Source organism: Drosophila miranda (assembly GCF_003369915.1).
Source record: "Drosophila miranda strain MSH22 chromosome Y unlocalized genomic scaffold, D.miranda_PacBio2.1 Contig_Y2_pilon, whole genome shotgun sequence".
Classification (NCBI taxonomy): Eukaryota; Metazoa; Arthropoda; class Insecta; order Diptera; family Drosophilidae; genus Drosophila; species Drosophila miranda.
The window spans coordinates 4,780,180-4,795,688 of NW_022881614.1; the positions used below are offsets into that span (position 1 = coordinate 4,780,180).

At 44.6% G+C, this 15,509-nt stretch overlaps 3 protein-coding genes, 3 non-coding genes and 1 pseudogene across 6 annotated transcripts; 2 read left to right on the top strand and 5 right to left on the bottom strand.

Moving 5' to 3' along the window:
• Window positions 1–757: 757 nt before the first annotated feature.
• On the bottom strand, window positions 758–1,276 carry LOC117194152 (C-type lectin 37Da-like). The gene has a single exon (XM_033398806.1). It carries the CDS (start codon window positions 1,274–1,276, stop codon window positions 770–772), a length of 507 nt encoding a protein of 168 aa, XP_033254697.1. The 3' UTR covers window positions 758–769.
• Window positions 1,277–2,742: 1,466 nt separating this feature from the next.
• Window positions 2,743–3,181, bottom strand: LOC117194151. Its single transcript, XM_033398805.1, has one exon. The coding sequence runs from the start codon at window positions 3,179–3,181 to the stop codon at window positions 2,783–2,785; it is 399 nt and encodes a 132-aa protein (XP_033254696.1). The 3' UTR covers window positions 2,743–2,782.
• A 1,487-nt stretch (window positions 3,182–4,668) lies between these two features.
• On the bottom strand, window positions 4,669–5,223 carry LOC117193634 (C-type lectin 37Da-like). Its single transcript, XM_033398379.1, has one exon. It carries the CDS (start codon window positions 5,214–5,216, stop codon window positions 4,710–4,712), a length of 507 nt encoding a protein of 168 aa, XP_033254270.1. The 5' UTR covers window positions 5,217–5,223; the 3' UTR covers window positions 4,669–4,709.
• A 1,068-nt stretch (window positions 5,224–6,291) lies between these two features.
• Window positions 6,292–6,364, top strand: Trnar-acg. Its single transcript has one exon. It is a non-coding gene; the product is annotated as a tRNA-Arg (tRNA).
• Window positions 6,365–6,757: 393 nt separating this feature from the next.
• On the top strand, window positions 6,758–6,830 carry Trnar-acg. The gene has a single exon. It is a non-coding gene; the product is annotated as a tRNA-Arg (tRNA).
• A 162-nt stretch (window positions 6,831–6,992) lies between these two features.
• Trnak-cuu lies at window positions 6,993–7,064 on the bottom strand. The gene has a single exon. It is a non-coding gene; the product is annotated as a tRNA-Lys (tRNA).
• A 3,189-nt stretch (window positions 7,065–10,253) lies between these two features.
• On the bottom strand, window positions 10,254–11,786 carry LOC117193784 (annotated as a pseudogene).
• Window positions 11,787–15,509: the final 3,723 nt, after the last annotated feature.

Here is a 15,509-nt window from a genome sequence, read left to right on the forward strand (position 1 = left end):
TAGGAAACAGACAAACCCTACTCTTGTTTCCCACAGTGTGAAACAATTGAAAATTATCATTTCATTCAGCAGAAGAAACGAGCTCCCAAGTCACACAACTTAAGGTACCATCTACACACAAATACTAAAATATATATAGTATATATGCTAGCATTATGTCTACATGTTACTTGAGTCAGACTTAGGGTTCCTTCCCCATATCAGTGTTTATTTAAATTAATTTCTAGCTTTAGTGTTCAATGATGATAAATATAAATATAATTATTGTAAAGACGACATGAAGATGATGATGATATATATATGTTTTGTAGAGTGCAAAAGCAACGCTGAATATTTAATAACTATTATTTTTTAGGGGCCACTTCCTTGGGCCACAGACACAGACACAGACACCTAAACCTACATAGGCCTGATGATATGCTTAGCCTGTACTGAATCTTAAGAAATCTGGGGACAAGTTTGTAAAACGTTTACAAATTTTGCTATTGAATAAAAAATTTTATATTTTCCTAGAAGTTTACGAGTAATTACGACTAAAGTTTTTTGATAAGTAAATGGCTTTTTGAGCGACTTCTGATGGCATTCTTATTGCGCAGACTCAGCCTTAGACTCAGACTAGAGAATGCTTTTCATATTGATCAGGACTGATATTCGTGCTATTAGTAAAAGCCAGACCTGTTCCTGCTGGAGGTCAGGCATTACAAAGAGCAGATGGCAAAGAAAGACATACAACCATACATACATACATACATAGGACCCATGGTCTCCACTAATTGACGTCGTCGAACAGGCAACGTTTCTCGCACACAAAGTAGCGCTGCTTGCTGCATTTCTCGTTCACCCAGGTACTAGTGATGGCATAGAGGCCCAGGCAGTGCCTGTTTTCGCTGGGATAGTAGTCGAAACCGGGCTGGAAGTTGCGGTTTGTAAAGGTGCGTCCGTTGCTGAACCAGATCCAGTTGTAGGAATTGTCCAGATCCGTGCCCGAGGTCCACACGGGTTCGTTCAGCAGCTGGCGCTGGGAGCTGCCGCGGGTGTACAGGAAATTGCGCAGAGCCCGCTGATCGCTCTCTGTGGGGATGCTGACCAGAGTGTAGCCGTAGGAGGCACAGGTGGCCTGGGCCTGGTACCAGTTCACCTTGGCAAAGGTACCCAGGGCGTACTTCCCATCGGTAACAACGAACGGAGGGAATTGGATGTCAGACGGATCGGGTGATGGCGTCGTTTGGGCCCAGACCAGGCCGAAGAGCAGACATATAAGAGACAGGGAACGCATCTTTGTTTCGTATAAGCCAATACAGAGTGCAACTATCCTTATATATACATATTTTTGTCACCCTTGGCTCCTAATTGCCTTTCGCATTCATCACTGTCATCAAACCCCCCGATAAGCAGCGGGAATCTGGGATAACTAAGCACTTTTTCCAAATTGGTTTAGCTTCGCGATTCTTAGCCTTAGACACAGACTATAAAAAGGGGTTCCCTCAGTGGCAGACATCCTGTTCAGAATGCTTTTTATTTTGCTCATCGTCTGTGGTGTAACTGTAGCCACCAACAACACTAATTTGGAGTTGATATTCGGTTACGATTGTAATCCTTTGGTTCAATGAACACTATTCCGTAGCGACTTTTGCCAAGGTAAGACCGAGTCACCTTCTAAGTTCTAGCTATTTCTGGGTATCTTTTGGGTCTCTGCAGGTCAACTGGTTAGAGGCCCATTACATTTGCAACAGCGTCGGTGCCGTCCTAGCCACTGTGCACAATCCGGATCAGCATTTGCTGATGCTTCAGCGTGTCAATCGTAGTAGTAAGGCTTGGAAAATCCCCAATCCCATTCCCCCAAAAGGAAAAAACATCTAATGTTTCCCATTTTGCTAGATTATGTCTTGGGCGATAAACGCTTCTGGTTGGGCGCCACGAATCTGGTGGAAAGCGACACCTCATGGACCTGGCTTAGCAGTGGGCTACCCATGACGTACAGTCTCTGGGCAGAGAAGGAGCCCCCGTCGGATGAGAATGCTAGCGATGCTTGCCTTATGCTGGGCCTAGACACAATGTGGCATGCGGCACCCTGCAATCAGAAGTTCAATTTTATATGCGAGAACATTTGTCTAGTGAACGCCACTACCATCAACAATCAAATATATGTTTAGGACTTATTTTGAATGCCAAAAGTACAAGCTATTGGAATTTCAATATCAACTATACATATGTCATGGGGGCTAAGAAAAAGCTTGAATCTTAGCAGAAATTCGTTCCAGGGCTGATATTTGTGCTATCAGTAAAAGACAGACCTGTTCCTCCTGGAGGTCAAGCATCACGAAGAGCAAGTCCCAGCGTATGCCCAACAATGGGACGGCACCGCACCCAAGTAAGATTTGATTTGCGCTCCATGAGAACAGAGAGCTTTTAAGCTGAGTAACGTAGCAGTGAGAGTTGGCGCGGCTGCAGGTATTGTGGCGGCGAATTCAAATGCTCCCATTACAGCGTCATGCAGAACATGCGTATTGTCCTGATGCCGCTATAAAAAAGCAACACATTTTAATACAATCTCCAGTGAATGTTGTTTCACCTCCGAGACTCTCTCCATCAGCTTGGGAAATCCGAAAATCCGCCAGCAATGGCCAACAAAGAGATCACCTTGCTCCAGGCGTTTTCCGCCTCAAAGAACTTAAGCTTCAGAAGCGTTTTGCTTTTGAACATTCAGAAATCATTGAATTCTGTTTTATTTATAGTATGTTTATAAACTAACACCGATAAATTCTAGGACCCATGGTCTCCACTAATTGACGTCGTCGAACAGGCAACGTTTCTCGCACACAAAGTAGCGCTGCTCGCTGCATTCCTCGTTCACCCAGGTACTGGTGATGGCATAGAGGCCCAGGCAGTGCCTGTACCCGCTGGGATAGTAGTCGAAGCCGGGCTGGAAGCTGCTGTAGGTGTACAGGAAATTGCGCAGAGCCCGCTGATCGCTCTCTGGGGTGATGCTGACCAGAGTGTAGCCGTAGGAGGCACAGGTGGCCTGGGCCTGGTACCAGTTCACCTTGGCAAAGGTACGCAGGGCGTACTTCCCATCGGTAACAACGAACGGAGGGAATTGGATGTCAGACGGATCGGGTGATGGCGTCGTTTGGGCCCAGACCAGGCCGAAGAGCAGACATATAAGAGACAGGGAACGCATCTTTGCTTCGTATAAGCCAATACAGAGTGCAACTATCCTTATATATACATATTTTTGTCACCCTTGGCTCCTAATTGCCTTTCGCATTCATCACTGTCATCCAACCCCCCGATAAGCAGCGGGAATCTGGGATAACTAAGCACTTTTTCCAAATTGGTTTAGCTTCGCGATTCTTAGCCTTAGACACAGACTATAAAAAGGGGTTCCCTCAGTGGCAGACATCCTGTTCAGAATGCTTTTTATTTTGCTCATCGTCTGTGGTGTAACTGTAGCCACCAACAACACTAATTTGGAGTTGATATTCGGTTACGATTGTAATCCTTTGGTTCAATGAACACTATTCCGTAGCGACTTTTGCCAAGGTAAGACCGAGTCACCTTCTAAGTTCTAGCTATTTCTGGGTATCTTTTGGGTCTCTGCAGGTCAACTGGTTAGAGGCCCATTACATTTGCAACAGCGTCGGTGCCGTCCTAGCCACTGTGAACAGTCCGGATCAGCATTTGCTGATGCTTCAGCGTGTTAATCGTAGTAGTAAGGCTTGGAAAATCCCCAATCCCATTCCCCAAAGGAAACATCTAATGTTTCCCATTTTCCTAGATTATGTCTTGGGCGATAAACGCTTCTGGTTGTGCGCCACGAATCTGGTGGAAAGCGACACCTCATGGACCTGGCTTAGCAGTGGGCTACCCATGACGTACAGTCTCTGGGCAGAGAAGGAGCCCCCGTCGGATGAGAATGCTAGCGATGCTTGCCTTATGCTGGGCCTAGACACAATGTGGCATGCGGCACCCTGCAATCAGAAGTTCAATTTTATATGCGAGAACATTTGTCTAGTGAACGACACTACCATCAACAATCAAATATATGTTTAGGACTTATTTTGAATGCCAAAAGTACAAGATATTGGAATTTCAATATCAACTATACATATGTCATGGGGGCTAAGAAAAAGCTTGAATCTTAACTGAGACTTTTACTGCTATCAGTAAAAGCCAGACCTGTTCCTCCTGGAGGTCAAGCATCACGAAGAGCAGGTCCCAGCGTCTGTCCAACAATGGGACGGCACCGCACCCAAGTAAGATTTGAACTTGAATTGCGCTCCAAGAAAGCAGAGAGCTTTTAAGCTGAGTCACGTAGCAGTGAGAGTTGGCGCGGCTGCAGGTATTGTGGCGGCGAATTCAAATGCTCCCATTACAGCGTCAGGCAGAACATGCGTATTTTCCTGATGCCGCTCTAAAAAAGCAACACATTTAATACAATCTCCAGTGAATGTTGTTTCTCATTGATCCAGGGCACCAGCTCATCCTCAATCACCTCCGAGACTCTCTCCATCAGATTGGGCAATCCGAAAATCCGCCAGCAATTGCCAACAAAGAGATCACCTTGCTTCAGCCCATTTCGACCTCTAAGAACTTAAGCTTCAGAAGCGTTTTTTTTGCCTTTGAACATTCAGAAATCATTGAATTCTGTTTTATTTATAATAAGTATATAAACCAACACCGATAAATTCTAGGACCCATGGTCTCCACTAATTGACGTCGTCGAACAGGCAACGTTTCTCGCACACAAAGTAGCGCTGCTCGCTGCATTCCTCGTTCACCCAGGTACTGGTGATGGCATAGAGGCCCAGGCAGTGCCTGTACTCGCTGGGATAGTAGTCGAAGCCGGGCTGGAAGTTGCGGTAGGTGAAGGTGCGTCCGTTGCTGAACCAAATCCAGTTGTCTGCATTGGCCAGATCCGTGCCCGAGGTCCACACGGTATCGTTCAGCAGCTGGAGCTGGGAGCTGCCGCGTGTGTACAGGAAATTGCGCAGAGCCCGCTGATCGCTCTCCGTGGTGATGCTGACCAGAGTGTAGCCGTAGGAGGCACAGGTGGCCTGGGCCTGGTACCAGTTCACCTTGGCAAAGGTGCCCAGGGCGTACTTCCCATCGGTAACAACGAACGGAGAGAATTGGATGTCAGACGGATCGGGTGATGGCGTCGTTTGGGCCCAGACCAGGCCGAAGAGCAGACAGATAAGAGACAGGGAACGCATCTTTGCTTCGTATAATCCAATACAGAGTGCAACTATCCTTATATATACATATTTTTGCACCCTTGGCTCCTAATTGCCTTTCGCATTCATCACTGTCATCCGATCCCCCCGATAAGCAGCGGGAATCTGGGATAACTAAGCACTTTGTCCAAATTGGTTTAGCTTCGTTGGGTTCTCGTTTCTCGTTGCACTTTGCAGTTTGGCGTTTGCCATAAATATTGCTCCCTAGTAAATCTCAATTTCAAGCTCTGCGCAAATCCGTTTGCCATTTTTATGTTAAAGTTTTCTCTTGCTAATAATGTTATCCCTCCCCTCCCTCCAAAAAGTCGGTCGGATTCGAGCAAGTGTAAGGAAATTTATCGAAAAAATGTAAAAGCATATCTCATTTAACTCTGCTGTCAGCTGGGGGGACGTTATGACGGGTCAAGGATTGAACCGAACCCTCGGTCCAACTTTTTCCCCCACTCAATCTCAATGCACATTTCCTTCCTTTCTCTGAGTATACTGTCTGTGTGTGTGCTGTCTGTTTGCGTGGGTGTGTGCGTGTTGGCCAAGTGTTTACGAGTCCCTTTGGTATTGGGCAGCAACGAAATGTGCAAACACAGATCGCTGCATTCCACAATCTATTCCCTTTAAGAGAGCAGGGAAATTGACATAAAATCAAAAACTGCTGGAGCATTCTGTGTGGCAGGGGGCGTATGCGTAATATGATTTCTGTGAATGGCTCCCCATTCAGATTCGCATTTGCATTTGGCCATTCAGCACAAAAGGTTCGCATAGCGAACAAGGTCATTTCATGGCTGGGGAAACAGAATGTCAATGGAATAAAAGAATATCGTGGTCGGGATTTTTTCAATATCTTTCCAAAATGTTCTAAAAATTGATTTTATCATGATTTCAGGTTCGATTCCTGGCAGGATCGTGAGATATCTTTCTTTTGTATAAATTTATGTATATTGTATTTTTAAATATCTCTTCAGTGTACACCATATAAAACCTAATCTGGTTTAGTCCGAAACCCTTTCCATATCTTTTCAATATCGCATGGGTGTAATCACGCACCGTATTATCAACGGGTCCTGTGGCGCAATGGATAACGCGTCTGACTACGGATCAGAAGATTCCAGGTTCGACTCCTGGCAGGGTCGGAGATATCTTTTTTTATTTTTATTTTCTTATATACATATTTCGTATGTTAAATATTACTCGATTAAAGCCACAATTTTTTATTTTCTATGACATCGAATCTTATTCACCCACCATACAAAATCTGACTGTTAAATTTGTATTCTTTTCGATAGGTCTGTTGATAGATGGATATCAATAGATATGTACATATATTATTTATAGATATTTGAATGCATAAATAGAAAGTGTTAGGCTCCTTCTTAGAGAATCAGAGTTTGTTTCTTTCGAAAATAAAGTACCAACAAGTCCCATTTATAATAATTTCATATACCCATAGCGCTAAAATTAACCCCAAGCCCTTTTCATATATTCTCAAAAACGCAACACAGTATTTAGACGCCTGAATAGCAACGGGTCCTGTGGCGCAATGGATAACGCGTCTGACTACGGATCAGAAGATTCCAGGTTCGACTCCTGGCAGGATCGCAAGAGAATCTTTTTTTAAGTTTTTTTGCTTAAATTATTTGTCAATTTGAATACGTATTCGAATATTTAAGTACTATATCAAAAAAATATTTAAGAAGATTTTCTGAATATTTTCCAAATTTATTCCAACTCAAAACAAAAACAGACAAAATAGTTTGATTTCGCCCAACGTGGGGCTCGAACCCACGACCCTGAGATTAAGAGTCTCATGCTCTACCGACTGGCTAGCCGGGCACTTGCCTCACCATCCGCAAAGTGCTCATTTATCGGAGAGAGCGGTGAAGATCGGTTCTCTTCTAATGATAAAAAAAAGTTCTATGAATAATAAAAACAAGTATTTATGTATGTATCTTTCCACATAAATAGGTATTTCCGCGTTGGTAACATGACTATTTATGATATGAAAATAAATCTATAAATAAAACAGCTTATGGAATTTTTATGTTTCTATATAAAAGAACCCACAAGTGAGGCAATTTCCCAAACATTCACCACTTTGTTGAGCAAATTGAGCTGTTCTCGGTTGCCCTTTGTTGAATGTGCACAATTAAATGGTGAAACTTGTTGACAAGATGACGTGATCTATTAGCTTTGGTTATTTGTCTTTGCTTGGTTGCAGGGAAACGGAAAAATTGCAATTAAATTGGATGCTTGATGCTGCAAAGGACACACCACTCCCTCCCCCACTGACAACAGAAAGTCAAGCAGGATAAATGCAACGAACGTCCCCAGCGGACTAAGGCTCCTGCAGCTCCTTCCTTAACTTAATTTATGCGTTTGCCGGAGGGATAGGGACTGGTGGGATGTTCTTGGCTTTCAGCTGTTGAACATTTTCGCAGCACGTAAAACGAAGGTCGTCAAACGCTTAGCTTTGTTTTATGGCGTAGAAATACATCTTAGGACCCTCAACTTGCTCACTTTCAGAGTCCTTCTGGTGAATGTCATTCGTGGGAGATTGGACAAGGCTGAAATAATTGAAACATGGTTAGTGTTAGACTGTGTGTGAGATTGAAATGTTCTCAAGCTGCGGCTTGACTGAAAATCAAATTCTTCACGTAGGAGTTTTAATAATCAGCCCAATTAGAGCCTGAATGGTGACTTGCCTTCGTATTCAACGCCTTCTTTTGGGATCCTCCTTTTTTTAAAGCCCTTCTTTGGTTAACTCCTTTCTTGGTCCCTCGTTTATGCCCTAGAAATCACTGCAACCGACTGCAAATGCTTCATTAAGATTGTATCGTTCTCCTTGGGTTGTGGTCGTGGTCGTTCCTTTTGTTCGCTTTCCTTTCCTTTCCCCAAATGTCCGCCATCAATGCTAAAGACAGTGACAGGGTGACCCAGGCAGCCCGTTCCTTTCGTCTTAATTAACAAATTTCCCGATATACTCATACTCTTCGCTGTCACTGGGTTCTACTATCGTGGGGTAAAAAGTTTCCAGCTAATTAGAAGACCAGTAAGAAGAACTAGGGGGAGCCATGCAATTTGCGAGTTTATTAATTTTATGTCGATTTGCATGCAATTTCTGGCTCAAGGCTAAGCTTTATCTGAGCTTCAGTTCGTTTATGATGCTGGGAGCCGAGCATCACATCCGAGCGTAATATAGCAGAAAGACATTTCATGGATGCCACTAGCTAATTAAAACTAATGGTCTGCTGCCATCAGGCATCTGGCAGGGACGACTGCAGGTGGATCGATTCGGTTCGGTGTGGCAGTGGCAATGCTGCAATTCAATCGGAAGACAAAGCCACTCCCTCGAAAGGTAGCAAAAGTTACGCAATATAAAAGACTGGCACGCGATTTTTCGATACCCCATTGGGGTTAGGTGAGGGTAGGTGGTGGGGGGTAGGGGCCCGCTTGCAAATCCGACACGAAGGACAGTGCAAAGTCATTCCAGTTGTTGCGTGCCACGCATTTCCCAGTGGCCCTGGCAGTGGCACTGCCAGTGCCAGTTTCAGCATGAGAGACAGTATCTGTAACAGTGGCACCCTTAGAACAACTCAACTGTAAATTGGCTTAACCGTAGTTTATCATTAAATTTGATGTCATTTTATTTCACGTTGCGTTGCACGTGAATTTTTCGATGTCTTATGTGCATGCGGAACGTGTTTGGGGACAAGGAAATGTTAAGAAATGGCCAAGAAAATAAAGCTAAAAGTTCCTAAAGCAGGATTAGGAGAGGTAATTTGCGTAAGATAGGATTACTCTTGCATTCTCGATATACACACATATATCTAGAATATCGTTGATCATCTTCGTTAAATATTCCATCTTTACAAGCTAATCTTTAATCTCATTAACTGAATGTATGTTTTTCATATACCCTTAGTAGGAGTACGATCCTGGTTCTCTAAATAGAATTCATTTCAATCGATTTGTGCTGCTGATTCCATACTCTATCTTAACAACAACAAAATATGGCCTATCTACTGGAAAGATATCTCTATAATCTCTATAAAAGATGTCATCCTACTATGCCAATTATTCATAGAGAAATCTCTTTAATGAATACCTTCTGAATATGTAACCTAAATACACCTGTAGCAACGCCAAACTTGAATCTATCCCAGGCCTAGACAGACAAACCCTCAGTAGTAATAAGACACCAAACCATTCATTATTCAAGCACAGCACTGATTGTATATCAAGAGACAGACAGACAGATAATACAACCCTATTGGCCGGACTCATCTATAATTAGCCAACCCCTTGAAGGCCATTACGTGAATAATCCATGGGACCCGCTGATTAGGCGACCGACTCCTCTGCCCAGATTCCCCTGGAAGTCAACTCTCGTGGCGAGAGTAAATTGACAATTGAATTAAGTGCGTTAAGTGCTATCATTCTGAATGAGTACGAGACGAGTTTTGGTATGTGTATGAGTATGTGTATGAGTGCCTGTGTGAGTGCAACCAGCCACAAAGGCAACAGCAACAGCCAGTCACGACATGGTCCTTACAAAAAGGATCCGACAGCTGTGTTGTGTTGTGGCAGCTTTTTATCCGTCGAGTAAGCAAAAGTTTTTATGTTGCAACTTGCCACCAAACAAGCTGTGGTGGCAAGCCATTATGACATTTTCCTTGAAGGATAATTGTCGACGGGGTGTCCTTGACAGTAGATGGGAAGTGGTATTGGTTCCAGGGATAAGGGGATGTACATATACACATCTATATATGACCAAGGTTAAGCGGTTATGCAAGCAATAGCCTTGTCAAAGCGTCACCTCCCTCTCCAATATGGGGGGAGGACTTGGAGATAATTAATGTAATTTACCTAATCCCATTCTAATCCCACTGTATAAAACAGGTTATAGAACAACTAATAAATGACTTGAGAGCCATATAGTAATCATTCTGACATTTGAGAGGTTTCGCTCCAAGCTCTGACTTGAATAGAGACTGAGGGAACGGATCTACTCTGTAGATAACAACAAAAGCAAAGAACCTACGAAGAAACCCTCTCCACTCTCAGATAGATCTCATCCTTGGAGGCAAGAACACCAGAAAAGGGAGCAAATTCGATCGTCTTCACGGTCGTATCGCACCACAGGACGCGATGATTGCGCAGTAGATGGACGAGACCGAGTTTCGATTGCAGGAGACCCAGGCGCATACCAATGCAGTTACGGGGTCCCACACCGAAGGGCATATAGGCATCCATGTTCAGTTTGTCCTTGTTGGAGACATCGAAACGTTCCGGATCGAATTTCTCCGGTTCGGGCCAGTACTTGGGGTCGCGTTGTATGCCCACGGCCGACACATAGACGGGTGTTCCATCGGGCAGCTCCATGTCGTGGTGTGGAGCCAGAGTGAAGCGTTCGCCCTGTGAGGGCTGGGCGCATTCGCGTTCGGCATATCCCACGATGGGGTACAGGCGCAGGGTCTCGTTGACAACCTTGGAAAGGTAGGGCATCTCCTAGATGCGTTCGTTAGCTGATGTGATCGTCGTCGCCGAAGTATTCCTCGATCTCCTGCCACAAGCGATTCTGAATCTCTTCGTTTTTGGCCAGCGTCATGGTGGAGGAGCTGGTCTCGTAGCCGGCCGTCTGGAAGATAGCCGCCTGGGCCACCAAATAGTCCATGTTCTTGGCCTTATTGTTCTTGTCAGGACTGGCGGCCGCCTCCCGTTTTAGGGCCAGCAGGACATCAACAACATAGTTGATGCTGCTCCGGATAAACTGGGAGGTGCTCTTCGAGAAGACCTTTACCTTGGCCAGAGTGGCCAGAGCCGGCAGCATGAATATGATCGCAAAGTCAATGGCCCGACTCACGGACCGGGCAAAAATGGCCTGGTTGTGGCGGAAAAATTCGCTCTTGGGATCCTGCAGGGCGTTAGCATCCAGGCCGAAGGCTATGGTCGCAATCAGATCGGTGGTGAAGCGGGCACACAGACTCTTGATCGTAACTATCGAATCCTTCGGTTCACGGCCAACATTCGCCTCTAGATTTTTGCCGATCTGCGGATGGCATAGAAGAAAATTGTTATTCTTGAATCGATAGACCTAAGGATTCGTCTTGTGCTTACCTTCACCATCAATGGATACATCTGCTTGATCTTGCCTTCCACTCCGGGCTGCGCACGAAGAACAGATTGTTGTAGCCCAGGGCATCGTCATGCGGATCCGTTTGCAGCTTTCGATTAGTGAATTAGCTGAATTTCTTGATCATCACCGTCTTGACCAGGTCCAGATCGCGTATGACCAGGGCTGGCCGATAGGCCAAGTACACACCGATGATCGGCTCGTTCTCCAGGCCGGGAGCCTCGTGGAATTTCCTGATCTGGTCGAAGAATGGCAGCCGTCCGGTAAGGAACCCCACCGTATCACCCAATATGGGCAGTGGCCCGATTTCCTTCACTCCATGGCGCTTCCAAAAGCTGTGGCGCCGCTTGTGCCACACGTAAAACACGATCGCCACAGTGGCGATCAGAAAAAGTAGCTCAGTGAACATGTTGAAAGCCGCAACTGCATGGAGCGACTGTTTAGCCGCAAACTCTCGGAGGGGCTTTTAACGAAACGATCGCCAAAGCATTGCTGATAGTAAGAATATGAATTGGTGTAGGCCACGGCGTAGATGCTCTAACTTTTGTGCTTATCAGCAATGCGAATTCTCCCAAACAGTGGCAGACATCGAAGCCAATACATCCTTCCCATGATAAGGGTATCTAAAAACGCCAGATAATGTTTGAAATGCTGATATTTATACCCGATACTCAAAATGAGTATTGGGGTATATTAGATTTGTGGTAAAATTGGATGTGTGTAACGTCCAGAAGGAATCGTTTCCGACCCCATAAAGTATATATATTCTTGATCAGCATCAATAGCCGAGTCGATTGAGCCCTGTCTGTCTGTCCGTCTGTCCGTCCGTCCGTCTGTTCGTCTGTCCGTCTGTCCGTCCCCTTCAGCGCCTAGTGCTCAAAGACTATAAGAGCTAGAGCAACGATGTTTTGGATCCAGACTTCTGTGACATGTCACTGCTACAAAAATATTTCAAAACTTCGCCCCGCTTACTTCCGCCCCCACAAAGGACGAAAATCTGTGGCATCCATAATTTTAAAGATATGAGAAAACTAAAAACGTAGAATTGTAGAGAATGACCATATCTTTAAGACTGCGGAATCTGAATTGGATCGTATTATTATTATAGCCAGCATCAAGAAAACAATTTCATTTTTTCTCGCCCTGTCTCTCTCTAACACACACGTAGCATAGGCGGCTTTGCTTAGAGTAAAACATTAGCGCCTAGATCTCAGAGACTACAAAAGCTAGAGCAACCAAATTTGGTATCCACACTCCTAATATATCGGAACGAGACGAGTTTGTTTCAAAATTTCGCCACACCCCCTTCCGCCCCCGCAAAGGACGAAAATCTGGGGATATTCAAAAATCTCAGAGACTATTAAAGCTAGAGTAACCAAATTTGGTATCCGCACTCCTGTTAGATCTTACTATAAAACGTGTATCTCAAAATTTCGCCCCACCCCCTTCCGCCCCCACAAAGGACGAAAATCTGTTGCATCCACAATATTGCACATTCGAGAAAACTAAAAACGCAGAATCATAGATAATGACCATATCTATCTGATTGCTGAATCTGGATCAGATCAGATCATTTTTATAGCCAATAGGAACAAATCAATTTGCAGTGGCTACGCAGCGCCCGACGTCACGCTCAGACTGATTTTCTGTCTCTCTCGCACGCACTCTTTGTCGTGTCGTTTAATATTAGCGGCGTCTGCCGGAGGAGAGCCATACTGACTTAGTATCGGGTATAACCGTAGAGTTGCGGTGTCCGCAGCAACTCACAACGTTCCCCCTCGTTTTTGTCTAGCCTCGATGACTCGACTAAATGTTTGCATGAGCTGGCGCACCGAGTGATTTGAATTTAGTTTTTGCTGGGGCCCAGTCAGCGTGTGTGGCTTAAGTTGTTGAGGCATGATTAGATGGGAGCTCCTCCGACCTGTACAACGGGTCTCCAGACTCATATACAGTACATAATTTATTGAAAACGTTGCTACTACCAGAGTTTTGTGTGTTATCGCCACGGGAATTTGTTTGTCTTTGGACTTGTTATTGTTTCTTCATTCTTTAGTAATCGCATCGCATTCTTTAATATCGATTGATGGTCTTTCGAGTCATATTATCATCTCTCCCTCTCTCTCGATCGATCTATCTATCTGTCTGTCTTTCTCACCTTTACATACTCGTACTCTTGAGTTTATACTGGTTTTTTTCGTTTTATTTATACACGTGCAATTTTGTTTATTAAGTGGTCTAACAATAGACCCCGCTCACCGTTCTCCAAAAAGATAATGCTGTGCAGTTAATTAAAGCTTAGTATCGGCGTGACTCAACGGTCCTGTGGCGCAATGGATAACGCGTCTGACTACGGATCATGTCTGTCTGTCCGTCTGTCTGTCTGTCCGTCTGTCCGTCTGTCCGTCTGTCCGTCTGTCCGTCCGTCCGTCTGTCCGTCTGTCCGTCCCCTTCAGCGCCTAGTGCTCAAAGACTATAAGAGCGAGAGCAACGATGTTTTGGATCCAGACTTCTGTGATATGTCACTGCTACAAGAATACTTCAAAACTTTGCCCCGCCCACTTCCGCTCCCACAAAGAGCGAAAATCTGTGGCATCCACAATTTCGACGATACGAGAAAACTAAAGACGCAGAATCGTAGAAGATGACTATATCTTCTGGAATGCAAAATCTAAACCAGATCGTATAATTATTATAGCCAGAATCAAGAAAACAATTTCATTTTTTCTCGCCCTGTCTCTCTCTAACACACACGTAGCATAGCCGGCTTTGCTTAGAGTAAAACATTAGCGCCTAGATCTCAGAGACTATAAAAGCTAGAGTAACCAAATTTGGTATCCACACTCCTAATATATCGGACCTTGACCATTTTGTGTCAAAATTTCGCCACACCACCTTCCGCCCCCGCAAAGGACGAAAATCTGAGGCATCCACAAATCTCAGAGACTATTACGGCTAGAGTAAGCAAATTTGGTACACACACACCTTTAAGACGTCACTATAAAACGCATATCTCAAAATTTCACCCCACCCCCTTCTGCCCAAACAAAGGACGAAAATCTGTTGCATCCACAATATTGCAGATTCGAGAAAACTAAAAACGCAGAATCATAGATAATGATCATATCTATCAGATTGTTGAATCTGGATCAGATCAGATCATTTTTATAGCCAAAAGGAACAAATCAATTTGCACTGGCTACGCAGCGCCCGACGTCACGATCAGACTGATTTTCTGTCTCTCTCGCACGCACTCTTTGTCGTGTCGTTTAGTATTAGCGGCGTCTGCCGGAGGAGAGCCATACTGACTTAGTATCGGGTATAACTGTAGAGTTGCGGTCTCCGCAGCAACTCACAACGTTCCCCCTCGTTATTATACCCGATACTCAAAATGAGTATTGGGGTATATTAGATTTGTGGTAAAAGTGGATGTGTGTAACGTCCAGAAGGAATCGTTTCCGACCCCATAAAGTATATATATTCTTGATCAGCATCAATAGCCGAGTCGATTGAGCCCTGTCTGTCTGTCCGTCTGTCCGTCCCCTTCAGCGCCTAGTGCTCAAAGACTATAAGAGCGAGAGCAACGATGTTTTGGATCCAGACTTCTGTGATATGTCACTGCTACAAGAATATTTCAAAACTTTGCCACGCCCACTTCCGCCCCCACAAAGGGCGAAAATCTGTGGCATCAACAATTTTAAAGATATGAGAAAACCAAAAACGTAGAATTGTAGAGAATGACCATATCTTTAAGACTGCGGAATCTGAATTGGATCGTATTATTATTATAGCCAGCATCAAGAAAACAATTTAATTTTTTCTCGCCCTGTCTCTCTCTAACACACACGTAGCATAGGCGGCTTTGCTAAGAGTAAAACATTAGCGCCTAGATCTCAGAGACTACAAAAGCTAGAGCAACCAAATTTGGTATCCACACTCCTAATATATCGGACCGAGACGAGTTTGTTTCAAAATTTCGCCACACCCCCTTCCGCCCCCGCAAAGGACGAAAAAATCTGGGGATATTCAAAAAACTCAGAGACTATTAAGGCTAGAGTAACGAAATTAGGTATCCGCACTCCAGTTAGATCTTACTATAAAACGTGTATCTCAAAATTTCACCCCACCCCCTTCCGCTCACACAAAGG